The sequence below is a fragment of the Trachinotus anak genome, unplaced genomic scaffold (genome assembly GCF_046630095.1).
Source record: "Trachinotus anak isolate AG129_WGS33_773 ecotype Australia unplaced genomic scaffold, CSIRO_AGI_Tana_v1 ptg000033l, whole genome shotgun sequence".
Classification (NCBI taxonomy): domain Eukaryota; kingdom Metazoa; phylum Chordata; class Actinopteri; order Carangiformes; family Carangidae; genus Trachinotus; species Trachinotus anak.
In genome coordinates this window covers 6,614,984-6,633,362 of record NW_027273884.1, presented here as the reverse complement: position 1 = coordinate 6,633,362, position 18,379 = coordinate 6,614,984, and the positions used below count along the sequence as shown (strand labels likewise).

Genomic DNA, 18,379 nt, shown 5'->3' with positions numbered 1-18,379 from the left:
AATGCAACAGATTAAGTATTTTGACAGTTACACATCTTTATTCTTGATACTACATTAAAGTTGGACCTGCCCAGATGTGGAAGTAAACAGGCCAGACTCAGGGAGAGGACCCAGGCCTATGGTTGGGCCAGAAGTTTAATTTGACTGTAGTGCTCAGTTGTACACTTGGCTACTAAATATTGCGTAGGCTGCTGTGTGTCATTTCAGTAGTAGTTCATACACATAGAAATCACACCAGGCTCAGTGTTGACTGAGAGCTGACAGTTGCCATTTAGATTGAGGTGGAGCTGTCTGTCCAAAGGTGAGGTGACTGTGCAAGTGAAGAGGATGATGAGGCTAAAAATAATAATGATGATGATGATAGTAATAATAATAATAAGGAGGTGCTGCTGGGCATGACGTCACGCAAGTAGTTGCGAAAAGAGCAGGTTATTTTTAAATTATATAAACACCATTTGAACTAATAGCGTCTTAGAGATTTCGTGTTTGGACGACATCCGCAGCGTCGATGTTTTATTTTATTTTACTTTTTTTTTATGAAACGCCATGTGTCCGTACGCCGTGCCGCGCGCTCTGTGCGCCTCCAGCGCGACGGGGCGCGTCTCTATGGCAACGAGACACCAACAACGCTTGCTACCAGCTGACAAGCTAATATGGCGCAGCCGAGGATGAAGAAAGTCAAGCAGTCACTCAAACGAGTTTTTATCAACAGTATAGACTCATACTCATCCAAACACATCGCAAAGGTAAATATATTTCAATGTGGGTTGTCAGAATTGAGCCGTTATCCAATGTTAATGTGAGTTAGCAGTTAAAGGCTGCTGCGTTTGTAGCCGTTGTGCAACAGCTGAGAATTGAGCTACTACACAGTTTGTGGACAGCTGTGGTCAGCAGGGAGTTATCGTGTTCATCTCTGCAGGTTTTGTCTGAATGTGCGGTGGGAGCACCTGTTGATCCCGATGGAGAGAGGGAGACTGAGGAGGAGGAGGAGGAGAGGATGATGTCAAACCACAGCGGAGCAGCAGCCTTTCAGATGGTTGGAAGTGTTTCAGAGAAATCTGTCGAGGAAACGCCATATGTGCTGGAAGAGTATTTGGTAAGTACTTCATCCAGCAGAAGCTGTCTAGAAAAGCGGTGTACTGGGGATAAACAAGCTTCTCTAGGGTCAATTAAACTCAGAGTTTGAGACCAGACTTCTGTTTGTTTGTATGAAAGCGACTGGACAGGGACGAGCTCCTTCCAAAACTGATGAGCTGTGATGTTGTCATCTACAACATCAGCCAGCACAGTGATCAGGTGGAGGAGGCCTTGTGGGCTGTTTCAGGTAAGCAGCTCTCAGTCTCTGCTGGGTGGTTGACGGGTTGACAAGTGGTTCGTTGTCTATTAAGTTTTCGTAACACTACTCACAGTGCTTTGGTTCTATTGGACAGTATGTAACATGGGTTAGGTCATGCCAGTGTTTAATATTAAACTAGAAATGAATATTATCTGCCCTGTAATGACTCATTAAGGCACTTTTTGTTTTCCTGACTGTAAGGTAGCCTTTACATTTGTAGTTGATTTGTCCATATTTTGCCTTCAATTATAAAGGCAGAAAGATTCTTGCACCTTTACAAAGTCATCAGCACCTGTAGATTGACTCTTTACGACTGATTATTTTTATCTACAAGAAACATCACATGAATATTTTCTCATAATGCTGCTCACAGACACAGTATGTATGGAAGTGTATTGCTGCCACGCCATAAAAAGAAAAAGGGGTCAGTATCACGTTATAACATGAAAAGTTTATTGTTACAGGAATATACTATTCATATTGTTTGAAGAAGGAAACAGTGTGTGGAGAATAAATTGAGGAATATGGCTCATTTACATGATTTGTGTTTTAATGACGTGAAAATATATTATTATGTTGTGAAAAAATATCTTGTTATGACAATAAACTTTTCACGTTATAATGTGATCCGTAAGTATGTCCACTAATGTCATTGATGAACCTTTACAGCAGGATTTCTTCCCTTCCTCTGGCCTGTGATCCAATTTATGACCCAGAATTGTTACGGCCTCAACAATTAAAGACGTTTCATGATATCATGGTAATTTTAGTCTTTTATACTCAGTCCATCATTGTATGAATATCAAAACATCAACTCCATCGGCCACGTCTGTATCTACTTTGAGAAAGTCACCTAAACTGCTGTGAACTGTTGCTTCCTATTTATCACTATAGTGTTGTAGCTGATGCATTTGTAAATCTGTGGATATAACATGTTGCCTTTCATTTCCGTGTGAATTCATGTTAATTACCTTTAAGAAACATGGAAATCATCCCAATAAAGTACGTATATCTAGATGTCCTCATTTTCATTTCAGAAGTATTTGTTTCAGAGAGATCATCTGCACTTGCAGGGAATATTTAAATATAATACCATAATTAATTAATGAAGTAATGACTCTTGTGTGTTGCACATTTAGCTCTTCACAATGAAATGGGAAATTTTTCTGGACCAAAGATGTTCATCCTCCTCTCCACGGTGATGACCTGGGCGTGCAGCAAGCCAGTCGATCCTGTAAGTGGACACACAGAGTACCTCTGGCTAACCTAACCTGTTATGTTTTTGTGTAACACAAAAACATGTTTGTTCCTCAATACATATTCTAATTCAGGTCATAGGGCTTAAATGTAATTGTCCATTCATGCATTTATTTATGTTGTATCACTGTAGATTGAAATTGTGCTATTAGATCAGGTCATATCATGTAGGCTGCGGTCTATAATGTATGTCTAATGTAATGTCTTCAATATACAACAAAAAAGCCCATCTCATGATATCATCTTTCAGTGACACTTTTCATCTGACAAACAGCCAAAGTACCCAAATAGACTGAGGACAAATTTTGCACATTGATCACACGGTCCAATAATATGCAAGGTTTTAACCTAGTCTTGTCTTGAATTAAAAGCAGGATATATGTTTTTTAAACAAGTTAAATTGTTGATATCCATCAATTGATGATACCCTGTCTATATAGGTGAGCCAAGCTACTTTATGGAGGAAACTCATTTTGGCTCAAAATCTCATTTTTTTGGTGAATAATGTTATGAGGTGCTGCAGTCAGTAAATCAGTGGTGTAGGAGTGTGTGCATGAGTAATACAATGTTGTGTGAAGTGTTGGATGGTGAAAGGGGAAGAAGAAAACCAAAAACAAGAACGGGGAGCATGGAGCACTAGGAGCAGAATTTCCCCTTTCTCTCTGCCAACTGGGAACACTGGGCCAAGGTGTTCCCAATAAACAATGATCCAGCCACACCTACTGAGCACACCTGACCACACATACAACATAAAACACAAAGACAAGGACAAGCGGTCAGCCCCCGCAGCCAAAAGATGCTGAGTGGTCACATTCTTTTGGTCGTAACACAAAACTCATGACCACAGGTGAGAACTGGAACCTCAATCAACTTGCAAATCAAAGGTTCTGGGTTCTGGATCAGCGCCTGCTCCACCGCAAAGGTCCTGTACAATGTCTGCATTATTGATGAGACTGCACCAATTTGCCCTGCAATCTCAGTTCCTCTTACCCATGACCACTGCAGCAGCAGCCCCTCTGGCTCTCTGGCACCCATCTGCTCCTCCAGGTGACCCCAGGCCACCTGGTGGCAGAGTCTTAACGTTTTATGACTAAGAATGATGAACACTTGCACCAAATCTGTTTTCTCTTTAACATTAAATCTTTTTTCTCTTGACTTGTCCAAGAGCCACATTATATCTACTTTGAGTCAGTGTTGCCAGACAAGGAAACTTAAAATGGGGGAATACAGTCTACAAGTAATTGCCTTTTTTAGTATCTGTCATTCATTATATGCAATTGTCTTAAATGACACAAGTGGATTTACACAGTGTAACAGGTTTGTTCACCCATCAACCACAATATTTTTGTTGTTAGTAGCATCCCTGTGATTTTCCGTGTTGTGTAACAGGATGATCTGGAGCTTCCTTTCACTGATGAGATTTTCTGGAGAAGAAGAGCACATCCCAACTTCAAACAACACATCGACCTGGAGAAGAGGGTGGTCAAAATGGGCAAAACTGTGAGTTTCAAATTCCTGAGTTGTTACGTTTTGCACAGGACACTTATGATTGAGACGTATCATCCTGTCACATGGTTGTTGCTTGTAGAACAGAAAAATGTTCTCGACGTATGTGGTGGCGTCAGGACTTCAGTACGGGATGGGAGAGCAGGTCTTCCACTTCTTTTTCAAGGTGAGATTTAAAGACTAATGTCAATTTTTGCTTTGATCGTCAACAAGATTCCTTTTTTATCTATATGGACATGTCTCTGTTTTTATCACTGAAACCAAAAGTCTGAGATTTGTTCCTAGTAACAGAAATTCTTAGACATTCTTAGTCTTATTGAGTGAAGTACAGTGTTCATTTTAGCACTTGGTTTTGATTTAGTTTTTTGGATGAAAATGGTTGGTTAGTTTTAGTCAAATTTGTGTCATGTGATTAGTTTTAGTCAACAAAAACTAAAAGCATTTTAGACTAGTTAGTTTAAATTTTGGTTTCATTTTTGTCAAGCATCTTTAATTTTTCATGTCTTCTCAGCATTTAAAAAAGCTATAGATCTTTGTTTTATACAGTTACCATTGTTACAGGTGTCATGAGGTTAGTGGACAAGCTACATCAAACAATGATACCCTATATTCAAAGGTGAGCCGAGCCAGCGTATGGAGGAAACTCATTTTGGATCACAGTTGAGGGATGGAACGTAGATCAACTCGCAATTTGAAAGCTTTGTATTCCAGATCAGCTCCCACTCTACCACAGTGTACCAGTACAGCGCCCACATTACTGTTGACACTGGACCCATTCACCTTTCAATCTCATGTTCTATTTTATAGTGTTCATGTCCTCTGTTCTGCACCAATACAGCAAACTGACTTGATTTACTGTCAACATGAACCCTGGAACTTACTCGTTCCCTCTGACAGCGACATGAAAGATTTTTTTTTTATAAATGTCAGCTTGCTGCTTTTTTCCATCATTTCCATGGTTGGTGTAGGCCTGCAATTCATTTAGTCTGTGCAGCTGCGATGTCAGTAAAACTTGAGCAGCAGCAGCCTGTGTACACCCTCCTTTAGATGAAAGACATCCTCATTTGCCTTTTCATACAAGAGACATTTCCCACGTGTTTATTCATTATATCTTTCATAGAGCTGGATCTCATCTTCAGATACTCGGACTTTAAGCAGCATAAACATACTGTAGCTGCGATAGCAACTTTTCCATGTCTGTTGTAGTTGTAGCCCGCAGCAGGCTACAGTCCTGGTGAATGGTTCACTGTCAGGGAACCAATCGCTTTAATGCTCTGTAGTGCAGTATGAACAGTTTCCACTGATTGCTGGGTGAAGAAAAAATATACAGAAGATGAGTAAAGTAACTCAGAGAACTCAGTGGACATGACATACTCACATACTCTCACACTCCTCCTGGAAGCAGCATCATCTGTGACACTGGAAATTCAAATGTGGTCGATGTCAGGAGACGCTTTCAACTTATTTTCACTTTTTTCTTCACAGTTTATTTCCTGCTCAGAAGGAAAACCAGTTGTTCGAGGTTTCAGAAACTCCTGTAGGTTAAGAAGGACAGGAGACACTCTCCATTCAACTTCTGATGTTGTGAATATTATTTCCAGAAATAAACCTCATCTTCATATTCATGGCTATCTTGGCCATGCTCACAATCCGTAGATGCTAAAGGAAAAAAGATTGTATAAGGAATACAGAGCTTTGTCAATTGTGCGATTTGTATTTGATTAATTGATTACTCCTCCCCGTTTTGTTTTTCCTACTGGAAGGAAAAGGAAAGTTTTGTTCAAATGAAAATTTTTACAGTAGTTAATACGACATCTGAAGGTCTCCAAAACCATTAGGAATCATTATAAATTTCAACAGTAGACATCATGGAAACCTGGAAAGTATCTGTGGAGACAGGTGGACAAAGCGTTGGATGGACCAATATCACCATCCTTAGACTCATCACAAACTGAACATGTTAAAGTGCTTCATGTGGTTAACTAATGGAAATAATTTGCATCATTAGACATCGTGGCTGGGACCAGAACCTGAAATACCTGTTTTTGGAGATGGCAACAATATCGTTCCCACGATCCACATCAATGACCTGGCAAGGTATGACGCACGCACACACACATAAACAATACATGTTTATTAATAGTTTCTTTGAACATTTATTGAAGTGAGGTTATAGCTTGCACAGACTCCTGCTCTGCACCTGCACTGACTTATTTGGAGACAGAGGAATTTGCAACAACTAATATGTTTATTAACAGTGTGACTTCTTTGTGTGAATTCAGTGTGATTCAGAACGTGATTGAACATCAGCCCAAACCATATTACCTGCTGGCTGTAGACTATTCCAACAACACCATAGTGAACATTGTGAAGGTGTGTGGTTCAGCTGATCAAGAAATATTCTGTCACAGAATAGAAACATATCCCAGTCACTCAGAGACATCTCTTTCTCCACCAGACAGTTGCCTCTGTGCTTGGACCAGGGAAGATCAAGAAAAAGCCATTTGAAGAGGCCTTTCTCACACAGGACTTGAGTGTATGTTAGTCGTGCCTCAGTATTGCTGACGAACTGGACATGGAAACTGTCTCCTGAAAGAGCTTTAAAAATTTGTTCAACATTGTTAGAGATATACTTGTTAACTTTCTTTCCAAGGGCGAGATGAGAAGATTGATATCAGTCTCATGTCTGTGTGTTCATTACAGAGCTGGAGTCAGCATGTGGTTACCTTAGTTTAACATAAAGACCTGGAGCAGGGGGAAATGGCTAACCTGGCTCCACCCACTGTCGACAAGATAGATAGATAGATAGATAGATGGGAAATTCACAAAGCAGTAACTGATTCAAAATTGTAGAGAACAGTGAAAGAGGTGAAACTCTCAGAAAAGGTTATTTGCTTCTGTCAAGTAAAACCACACAATCTGTGGCTTCTGCACAAAGTCAGCTCTGAAAAGCCTGAGGTTCAGACATGCTGTGTTCAGAGCGAGCCTATAGAACACATATACAGTGCATCCGGAAAGTTTTCACAGCGCTTCACTTTTTCCACATTTTGTTATGTTACCAGCCTTATTCCAAAATGGATTAAATTCATTTTTTACCTCAAAATTCTACACACAATACCCCATAATGACAAAGTGAAAAAAGTTTGCTTGAAATTTTTGCAAATATACACATGTACATCACATGTACATAAGTATTCACAACCTTTGCCATGACTCTCAAAATTGAGCTCAGGTGCATCCTGTTTCCACTGATCATCCTTCAGATGTTTCTACAACTTGACTGGAGTCCACCTGTGGTAAATTCAGTTGATTGGACATGATTTGAGAAGGCACACACCTGTCTATATAAGGTCCCATAGTTGACAGAGCACAAACCAAGCCACGAAGTCCAAGGAATTGTCTGTAGACCTCTGAGACAGGATTGTATCGAGGCACAGATCTGGGGAAGGGTACAGAAAAATTCCTGCAGCATTGAAGGTCCCAATGAGCACAGTGGCCTCCATCATCTGTAAATGGAAGAAGTTTGGAACCACCAGGACTCTTCCAAGAGCTGCCCCCCCAGCCAATCTGAGTGATCGGGGCAGAAGGGCCTTAGTCAGGGAGGTGACCAAGAACCCGATGGTCACTCTGACAGTGCTCCAGTGTTGCTCTGTGGAGAGAGGAGAACCTTCCAGAAGGACAACCATTTCTGCAGCACTCCACCAATCAGGCCTGTATGGTAGAGCGGCCAGACAGAAGCCACTCCTCAGTAAAAGGCACATGACCGTCCGCCTGGAGTTCGCCAAAAGGCACCTGAAGGACTCTCAGACCATGAGAAACAAAATTCTCAGGTCTGATGAAACAAAGATTGAACTCTTTGGCCTGAGGAAACCAGGCACTGCTCATCACCTGGCCAGTACCATCCCTACAGTGAAGCATGGTGGTGGCAGCATCAGGCTGTGGGGATATTTTTCAACAGCAGGAACTGGGAGACTAGTCAGGCTTGAGGGAAAGATGTATGCAGCAATGTACAGAGACATCCTTGATGATAACCTTCTCCAGAGCGCTCTGGACCTCGGACTGGGGTGAAGGTTCATCTTCCAACAGGACAATGACCCTAAGCACACAGCCAAGATAACAAAGGAGTGGCTTTGGGACAACTCTGTGAATGTCCTTGATTGGCCCAGCCAGAACCCAGACTTGAACCCGATTGAACATCTCTGGACAGATCTGAAAATGGCTGTGCACTGACGCTCCCCAGCCAACCTGATGGAGCTTGAGAGGTTCTGGAAATAAGAATGGGAGAAACTGCCAAAAAATAGGTGTGTCAAGCTTGTAGCATCATACTCAAAGACTTGAGGCTGTAATTGCTGCCAAAGGTGCTTCAACAAAGTATTGAGCAAAGACTGTGAATACTTTGTACATGTTATATTTTTGTTTTTTATTTTCAATAAATTTGCAAAAGTTTCAAGCAAACTTTTTTCACTTTGTCATTATGGGGTATTGTGTGTAGGGTTGTTGTTGTTTTTTTTTAAAGGTAAAAAATGAATTTAATCCATTTTTGAAATAAGGCTGTAACATAACAAAATGTGGAAAAGCGCTGTGAATACTTTCCGGATGCACTGTAGCTCTGGCTCTATTCTTCATCAGGGAGTGACATTTTTTTCCCTTCTATTTAACATGAGCACATTTATGTTTGGGTAAAAGTGATACAGTGTGCTCATCAATGACCTTTAGAGGACATATTTTTGATATATGGACAGACCTCAGCTAGCTGCTTATGCTAAGCTAGGTTAACCTTGTCCTGACTCAATACTTTACACATGGACATCTTCTCATGTCACAGTAAAAAGCAAGTAAGTGTGTTCTAGCTTCATGATGAGAACAATTAAAGCAACTATAATTAATATTTAACATGTAACACAGCATAACTCTGTATGAAATGAGGTTGAGGTGAAGGTATATTTAAAACTAACAAATCTTTAAGATTTGTTGACATACATCTTTTTAATAGACAATGGAAATTGATTCCATGCTGGTCAACCTTCGCATGGAGGGTGTCTACCTCAAGGAGCTGTTCTCTATCAACTGGTTGTGTGAATCTGGTTTGGTGGATAACATAGAGCTGGTGGTGGAGGAGTACCGGCGTACCAGAGGACTGCTGGTAGGTACTAAAGCAAAAGGCACAAACATGCCTCTGTCCAAAGAATACATAGAGGAATATTAATATTGCTACTTCTCCATATATTATAAAACTGTATCATATTGACAGTTGTCTTAGTTATCATTAAGTTGTACTAGTGTAATCCATGCAGTGTGTTCTCTCCAGCCCATCCGTCTGTGTGTCCTTGGTCCTCCTGCAGTGGGAAAAAGTACAGTATCAAAACAGATCTGTGAACACTACAAGCTCCATCACATCACACTGAAGGAGACCATCTCTGAAACCATCAGACGACTAGTGAGCTCTCACATTACACGTATCCATGTGGTCCATTGTTATTGTATTGATAATGCAGCTGCAGATATTTGAACTGCCCTTACAAACTATTTCCATCTCCATATGTAGGAAGACACTGTGAAGAAAGTTGATCCAGATGCAGAGAATGAGGTTTCAGCCCAGGCTCAGGAGCAGCTCTACAGACTGAAGGAGAGCATGGAGCAGAACGGAGGTATGGACCTTTAAGTAATGAGGTCTCCAGGTTTAGTCAAACTCATCTCAGGTGTCACTTTGAATCTCCAATCAATCTCAATATTCCATACTGTTACTCGACACAAAATATTTGAAGACTTGGATAATTCGTAAATAGGTGTGTTGTCACAGGGGGCTGAAAAATGATGATGGTGACTAGTGATTTCATGGTTGATCTTATATGACTTAATAATAAAATTATTGTCCATTTGTCTGTATATTGCTGATATCCTAAGATTAAAAAGTGTTTAAGGAAAAACAAAAAAAATCTACATAATTTATGTTAGGAAAGGTCAACTATTGAATGGATCTGGATCAGGTGACCTAGGTGTAAAATGTGATAGCAGCTGGTTATATATGGATGGTGTCCTGGGTTCTGTCTCAGTTGAAAGGTGATCTTTGAATCAGAATCAGTAAAGCTTTATTGATGCCTGCAGGGAAATTGCTCTGTCACAATTGTTCAGTCAGTCAGTGATAATGATAATAAATGCACACTAAGTGTAAAGAAAAATGTACAAATTCAGATGTGCAAAAAGTAAAAAGTTATGTGAGAGGTAGAACACAGTATGGGCAAAAGTAGATTAACAGTAATTTAGCAATAAATTAATAGTCATCCATCCATCCATCCATTATCTATACCACTTATCCGTACAGGTTTGCAGGGTGCTGGAACCAATCCCAGCTGACGTTGGGCAAGGGCAGGGCACACCCTGGAGAGGACGCCAGTCTATCACAGTAATGTGTGTAGTAAAGTGTAATGTGGGTCAAAAGTAAATTAACAGTAGTTTAACAGCAGAGTACTCATAGAGATGTGCAGACATGCAGAGGGCCGACCTCCACCCTCAGGACTGAGCCGCACTTCTGAGTCACTTTGTTGAGTGTGTTGGTGCTGGCTACCCTCAAGCTTCTGCCCAAGCAGGCCACAGGGCAGAAACTGGCACCATCCACCACAGACTCATAAAACATCCACAGGGTGGTACCACAGACATTAAAGGACCAGAGCCTCCACAGGTAAAAGAGCCAACTCTGGCCCAAGAGCTGCAGAGCTCCTGGTGCACTCCAGTTTGCTGTCCAAGTGGACACCCAGGTATTTTAACACCTGTACATCTCATCTCTCCCCTGATGGAAAGAGGAGTAGCAGGAGTCCTGGATCCTCTGAAGTCCACCACCAGCTCCTTCATTTTGCTAATCTTGAGCTGCAGGTGGCTCAGCTCACACCAGTCCACAAAAATGTCCACCACCCTCCTGTTTGCTTAAGACATCCAGTAAGGGGTTGGGGGGGGGTGGCTCGAGCACCCTTGGGTTGATGCTGTTGGGACCTGCAGGCTACTCAGCACCCTCTTTACCTGGTCAGCAGAGATGGTCAGTGGGTTGGAGGTGTTGTTGTTGCTGTTAGTTGTTGATCAAAGTGGTAAATAGGAGCTTCCATGTTGAATCTACTGAAGACACAGCCCAGCTCATTGCTCTGTCAATGTTCCCATCTACTCCCTGACTGCTGGGATTGTACCCAGTCAGAACCATGAGAACCATGAGATGAAAGCTAAAAAAACTGCACTTTAAGTTCATGAGTCTGAGACAATAGTTGTATTACAGCTTCTTGTACCTGTTGATGTCATAGTGATGTCCTCAGGGTTGTCTTGCAATGGGTTTACTTTAAATATATAACAGAAAGTCCATGTTACAAAGTGGGTCTATGGAATTTGAAATACGCCTAGTCGACTACTGTTACCTCTACCTCTAAAAATCGCATTATCATAATTTTTATATTTTTTTTTTTTTTAAATGAAGTGCAGAAATTGGCAATTCCCACTATAATCGTGTCTCATATCACAATCACAATTTCTGTCAAAATTTCAATATGATTTTTTTTCATATCGTTCAGCACATCTCTGGACTAAAGGTCAAGATTTGATGTTCATCATTCTATTTTTAATCTATCTTTCACAAATTGCGAGACTTGTTGGAAGTGCGACACTTAATCATTGGGATGTCCCTTTAAGATGACACTGTTACATCAGCTCTTCTGTCCATTAGGTCTTTTGGATGACCAGCTGTTGGTGAGGGTGGTGAAGGACAAGCTGACGTCTAACCCGTGCAGAAACCAGGGTTTTGTTCTTGACGGCCTTCCTAAGACATATGAACAAGCTAAAGAGCTCTTCGGTGGTGAGACACCAACTCAAAGCCTCTACTGCACTAGTGTCAGAATCAGCAGAGGATACATACTGTGCATGCATTCACATCTCTATATTTTCTTTCTTTTTCAGCTGAAGAAGATGAATCCGAAGATGGAACATCTTCATATAGCAAGAAGATTATGCCAGGTGTCTGCAGTGCACTGTCATCACAATGCTCTTAATTTACATAGGGGGAGGTGCTGTTGAATGTTGCCCCACATCAGTGAGATTTAAGCACGCTTAGACCCAGATCTAGTCTTAGTACTCAGATGTATAGGATAGAAACATTCCAGTAACAGAGAGCAAGTTTTCACTAACTATGGTAACATGCATAGAAGTATTAAAAAGTCTGAGTGACCATCGTTGTAGCAGTAGTAATAGTTGCCTTGTGTGTGTCTCAGAGTTTGTGTTGTGCCTGGATGCGTCAGACGCCTTTCTGAAGGACCGGGTGATGAACCTGCCCGAGAGGCTGGTGCAGGAGCACAACTATGAGCACGAGCACTTCCTGCGACGCCTGGCCAGATACAGAGAAAACAACATGGAGGATGAAACTGTCGTCAACTACTTTGATGAGCGCGACATGAGCCCTCTGTGCCTGGGTAATCCAGGAGGCATGGCTGCAGTGCATCCTGTGTGTGGCTGATGTAGAGAGAGGCTTTTTGGTTGAGCTGAGGTGTGAGTCACAGCTTTAACAAATTCAAAACCACACCATAGTGGGTGGTTCAAGAGTGTTAACTGCTCTCTACACTACAGTTGGTGCCGCTGTAGTGTACATATTAATTTTCATGGAAACCTTGAAAATGACTCCTACCCCACTGCCTACCCTGTAGTACCACTGTCAGGTGAAACTTCCTCCTCCACCAACACCTTGGTTTTAGCATTTTTATTTTTTCTCTGTTTTACTCTGAAGTACTTTGTCTACATAAATAAACTTATACATAATTAGTAATTAAAGTAATAAATAAACTCCTAATATTCAGTTCCTTTGCCACTAATGATGGCACACTTTTTTTGACACCTTGAAGACCAATGGGACATAAATAGAATTCATTTTTGTTATACATGTCAGCCCTCTCTGATATCTAAGGTTTCATTCCTGCCATGGGTTCAGCCGATCCTTGCTACTTTCATCTTGCTGTGTTCCTTGTCGTCCTCTACAGAGATCACCAGCAGTGACGAACCTGACTCCTTGCTGCTGATGCAGAAGATCTACGACACTGTGGGCAAACCCAGGAACTATGGCCCCAGCAGCCAGGAGGTGGAGGAGGAGGAGAGGAGGAAGACTGAAGAGAAACTGAGGAGGGAGGCCCTGGAGAGGGCACAAGAGGAGCAGAGGGAGGTGGAGGAGGCCAGACACAGGGCTGCACGCTGGGAGGAGTGGGTAGGTGCTGAGAGGACAGCTGGGGTTTGGATATAGACAAGGGTATGCTTTGGTGCTTTGTAAAGTAAATGTCAAACTCATTTGCCTAAATAATCTTTTTTGTTTCTATTTTGCACTTTTTTTTTTTAAACTTTGTGCATTTTTCCTATTCACCGACTGTGTATTTATTGTTCTTAGTATTTTACAGTAGTTTTCACTTTATTATGTATTTACTTCCTTTTTCAACTGAGCAGTTGTGACAAAGCAACTTCCCTGCAGGGATCTTTTAAGTTTTCTTGATTCTGATGAATATCTTGGTGTACAGCACCAACTATGCATTAGTGTGATGTTCCTGCTTTGATAAAAGTTAACTAAAGTTTTGCTGCTGTTGGAGCACGTAAATCAAAGGAAGTACTACTAAGGTTACCCGGTGTGTTTACTTTTGGTTTAGATGACTGTGTCATGTCTGATTGGCCTGTATGTCCTCTTTTTAGCCATCTGTGTTCCCAGATCTCTGTTGAACTGGTGAGCACTATGTTATGAGATGTGAGAGAGAATGCTATGAAAATAACACCCACAGTCAATATTTGATATATTTGTATTTTATGGTGTTTGATGTATTTTGTGTGTGTCAGACTAAGCATCTGGAGGAGGTGAGGCAGCAGGAGGAGGAGCTGCTGGAGGCCCAGTCAGTCCCAATGAGGAACTACCTGGTGGAGCACGTCATGCCCACTCTCACCCAGGGTTTGATTGAATGCTGCAGAGCACGACCACGGGACCCCGTCGACTTCCTGGTATGACACTCACCACCAGCTCTCACCTAATTCTAAGAATTATACTTCGTTAGATTTTGATGTGATTGTATCTTCTGACTTTTCTCGTTTCAGGCAGAGTACTTGTTTAAGAACAACCCCTTTAACTACTGAAGGTAGAGGTCATTTCTTGTGGTTCCTCCCACACATGATGCAAATACAGAACAAAAAAAAACCTTAAATAAAATACTTTTTTCTCCTCCTAATTTTCCTGTGCTCTTTATGATATTGGAGACTGTCGCTTAAACGCAGCATTTCTTTTAGAGGAAACCTCCTGCAGTCTTTTAGACTTGTCACAGTATTTCAGCCATCACATGCCAAGTGTCCCTCAGTTCATGCTGGGATTTTGATTAGGTCTGATTTGTAAGTGGCCAAATCCCCTGCCCCTGTTGTATTTACACACACACAGCTTCGTTTGAGCCCTTGTGTGCCAGCCATTATTTAAAAGCACCCTAAAAAAAGAGGATGAAAGTGTGCATGAAGCCAAAAGCTAATTAGGAAGTTAATTTGCGTAATGAACTTGGTAAACTCCAAAGTAGACACGCTCGGGTCATAATTGCTTTGATTTGGCTTCCGATTTCCAGGAAGGATAAATGTTACAAATGGCAGCTAATTTGTGTCTCTCTCATGTTGCCACTCGCGACTCCAAAGTGTACATAATTGGTTGCAACAGAACACCAAATTATTTCATTGTACATACTTAATCACCACATGGGGAAATTAGTTGAGTTTATTTGGGAAACATTGTGACGCAAGCTGCTGCAATTTGACTGTACCATCTGTGAGTCCTAGGTACAAGCAGAACATGAAGAGTTTCCTGAAGATGAAATACAGATTTAAGTAAATGTGATGATAAGATATTCTCATACTCTCATGTGATAGTCTCATGTAGTTTGAAAGATATCCATCTTAGTGAACAGTCTTATTTATTTATTTCATTTATTGAATATAGTTTGAGTATCAAAGTATTAAGTTGTGCCACATGGGAGAATTATTTCATTAACATACTGACTGAGTGACTGACTGACCAATGTTGACTCACACCAGGTTCACCTGGACTTGTTTAAATGAAGTTTTTATAACATTGGTGGATAAATCCTCTCACTTTCTCTTTAATGCAATAGCTACTGTACAATTTCTGTCCTTTACATACAAGAACCTTTTTTTTCAAAATATCTTAAAGCAATAGGTGAGATATAATCAACACTCATCTGAGTCACATTTATTGAAAAAGTCAAGTAGTCATGGGAAAAAATGTGTTTTTCATAATTTAATATTAATACATAAATCTATAAGAAAATATGTGTCTAACAATGAAGAGAAATGTCTATTATTTGTATATTATTTCATTATTATTATTATTATTATTAATTTATTTTTGATATACATTTACTGTGCATGTTGGTTTGCAGTTTTTCCTCCTTGACCTTTCGTTGATGAGCCCACTGCCTCTTGAGGGCTCAGGGGTGGCCTATGTGTCCCAGAAACAAGTGTACTGGCCTGCTACTTTGGAGCCCTGCAGTGGTCTTGCCTCTTCATCCAAACCCACTGGCTACTTCTCTCTGCTGCCTCCACACATATTGTTGCTCATCACTAAATCTTGGAATTCATTAAGTGTCTTCAGGAATCTTGTCTTTGCACACTTTAACAGAGAGACACCATCTCCGTAGGGGCCTGTGGTGGTAAGGCAACGTGGAACTCCGAGCTGCTTCTTGATGCAGCCTGTAACGCTTCTTTCCAGTTCCTCCACTGTTGAGATTCAGACATTATAACTGCGAGGGACAGCAAAACCTCCAACCATGAGCACATACCTGCAGTTTGTGGTCTGCTGTTGCAGCTCTAGCTGTGACAATTCACTCTTATTGCTCATAGTCAGGCAACAGGTCCTCTTCCACTCCATTCTTGCAGACTCTAGGGATATTTTCTTCTGCCATCTTTTTGTAGCTACAGTGGGTGTTCCAACATGCTGCAGATCCTGGCAAACTACAGCTAGCCCATGACTGTCTCACTGGGGTCTGCAAGCACAAAGAGGGCAAGAGGGTAGGATTAAAAAATGTCTGTGGAGATGTAAAGGAGTGTATTTTCTTTGTGGAAGGTGCTTTTATAGATTAACACTGGAGATGTCAGGTAGCTCAGACCATAACAATAAATGCCACATTACAGTTGTGGGCTCGACTGAGGCCACTGCACACTCGGTGTCATACTGAAACATCGGCATCACACTGTCAATCACAAAAAAAAAACTTCTTTGGTCTGAATCCCAAGTCCAACTACACCACAAGTGTAGACGCAGTGTGGTGTGAACAACAATAAGACCGTGAATGCATTATATGCTGGTGATGTGCGACAACACCTTAACACTGCAGCTGTGAAAGGAAGAATCATCGGGGAACATTTGAGAAATGTTCAGGTGAATGCATTTGTCCACTCATAAAACCTGTTGAATCAGTGATGAGTGCACGGTCAACTTTATCACCCAGATGAAGCATGTTTGATGCTGAGTCATGAGTCTGTGCAACACTGTACAGAGGTTATTGCTGCTGTGCTCAGCTATTGTTCCACCCTGTGGAGACAAAGTTTTTAAACCCTGCCCCAACTCGGTAATAGGTACACAAGATGACAGTACATTCTAAAAAATAACTATAAAAAAGGGTAAAAGAACTTTATGGGTGTATTTTTTATAATGGCTTATAAACCTCTGACTTTTAAGAAATACCAAAATTGCTGTTGTTTTCCTGTCAATTGTCTTGTGATCCTCTGTATGTCCAGCAGGGGGAAGCCTAACCACTCCTTAAATTTGTAATGTGTCTTATTGTATCACTTATGCTTACAATGCATCAGTGGTGGAAAGTAACTAAGTACATTGACTCAAGTATTATACTTAAGTGCAATTGTGAGGTGTAATTTTCCTCAGTATTCACAGTTTATGGTAATTTATACTTCTACTTCCTACATTTTAAAAGTAAATACTGTGCTCTTTTCTTGACATGTTTTACATCATTAAACAATACATGATAGGATACAATACAAAGCCCCTCAAAAAAAAAAAAAAAAAAAAAGCTGTGTCTAGGCTCTTGTCTCATTTCAGATGTCTAAGCTTCCCCTCCAAACTTCTCAGGTGGTTTCATTTAAATACATGTCAGGCCCAAAAATGTAAAATTATAAAATTATTATAAAAAAAAACAAAACAAAAAAAACAAAGATTAGAGACAAATTCCAAAAAATGAACACAATTTCGTCCATCAGAACATTTCTTCTGTGCTATCCCATTAATCATCTCACAGACCTCCAGATTTATTTTGTGACCTTTTTCCATAGTATAAATGGCTGTAAACAGACATGTAGAAAGCAAACACCCACATAAAATCATTTGAAATATTTCATATAGAAAATCAGTATTTTTTTTTTTAAATGCAGCACAAAAGTGTGTTAGTGCTGTAAAATGTTTTGTAAAGTCCAAAACACATTTAGGAGTTCAGCTTTGGGAGCAGGATGCTCCAGGTTGCAGATGACCATTGACCTTCAGGCTAGACTCCATCTGGGCTGCATGTCTGGATGGGTCTGGCTTGATTTCACTTCAAGTGCTGAGACAGGTCTGACTTGTGTGTCATGTGTTTTACTGCCAGTGTTGTACCAGTAGGTGTCAGTCTTAGATCATCTATAGCATCAGGAGTGAGTCACTCAGTGAAAAGTTAATGATGGTGGGATCTCTGCGTCCTTGTTCTTTAGATGGTAAATTAACTGTAGATTAACTGTTGTTATTGCTTTTTATTAAATGTTCAACATGTACCAGCCACACTGAGAACACACTGTGAATAAACAAATGAATGAAACTTATGTTACGTGAACATTTTCACACACATTAAAAGTTTAAGTTTCTGTAGGTTCTTGTCTTTGTCTCCTCAGTCATGATTGGTGTCTGTGCTCATAATGCTAACCCAGTATTAATGCTGATACCACACACTGCTCCATAGACACTGCCAGACACTGAGCATTTATCAAAGAGCTTCATGAACTGACTCCAGCACAGTGTTACATCAGTTGGTGATGAAGCAGCAGACAAACAGAGGAAATTATTCATCCCTGTGCAACCTATCTGCACGGCCTGAAAGATAAGCTCAGGGGCAGCTTGGGGGCACCTCGCCAATTTTCCACATATAGGTCATAAGTGGGTATTATGCTGTGAAAACAGCTGTAAATGGCTGTCTTTGTCAAGTTTGACAAAGTAACTCTGATGATGTCATCAGGGTTACCTCACAGACAGCT

At 40.8% G+C, this 18,379-nt stretch overlaps 1 protein-coding gene across 2 annotated transcripts; it reads left to right on the top strand.

Annotated features, from left to right (window-relative positions):
• The first annotated feature begins 565 nt into the window (after positions 1-565).
• On the top strand, positions 566-14,267 carry ak7b (adenylate kinase 7b). 2 transcript variants are annotated; one of them, XM_071471222.1, is made up of 18 exons: positions 572-746; positions 920-1,096; positions 1,216-1,324; positions 2,476-2,570; positions 3,983-4,093; positions 4,182-4,265; positions 6,108-6,196; positions 6,382-6,472; positions 6,558-6,635; positions 9,093-9,242; positions 9,408-9,536; positions 9,645-9,747; positions 11,802-11,930; positions 12,032-12,088; positions 12,343-12,540; positions 13,102-13,322; positions 13,937-14,095; positions 14,189-14,267. In XM_071471222.1, the coding sequence occupies exons 1-18, from the start codon at positions 654-656 to the stop codon at positions 14,225-14,227; spliced, it is 2,112 nt and encodes a 703-aa protein (XP_071327323.1). In that variant the 5' UTR covers positions 572-653; the 3' UTR covers positions 14,228-14,267. The 2 variants fall into 2 exon arrangements, with proteins under 2 accessions (XP_071327324.1, XP_071327323.1); XM_071471223.1 differs by lacking the exons at positions 13,937-14,095; positions 14,189-14,267 and having other exon boundaries at positions 566-746; positions 12,343-12,614; positions 13,102-13,240.
• The last annotated feature ends 4,112 nt before the right edge of the window (positions 14,268-18,379 follow it).

Bases quoted from the DNA above. Each gene is read 5' to 3' on its own strand.
- ak7b (XM_071471222.1), top strand. From the start codon at position 654: ATGGCGCAGCCGAGGATGAAGAAAGTCAAGCAGTCACTCAAACGAGTT. The intron at 6,636-9,092 runs GTATGTTAGTCG...TCTTTTTAATAG, and splicing joins TTCTCACACAGGACTTGAGT to ACAATGGAAATTGATTCCAT. The intron at 14,096-14,188 runs GTATGACACTCA...TTCTCGTTTCAG, and splicing joins GGGACCCCGTCGACTTCCTG to GCAGAGTACTTGTTTAAGAA.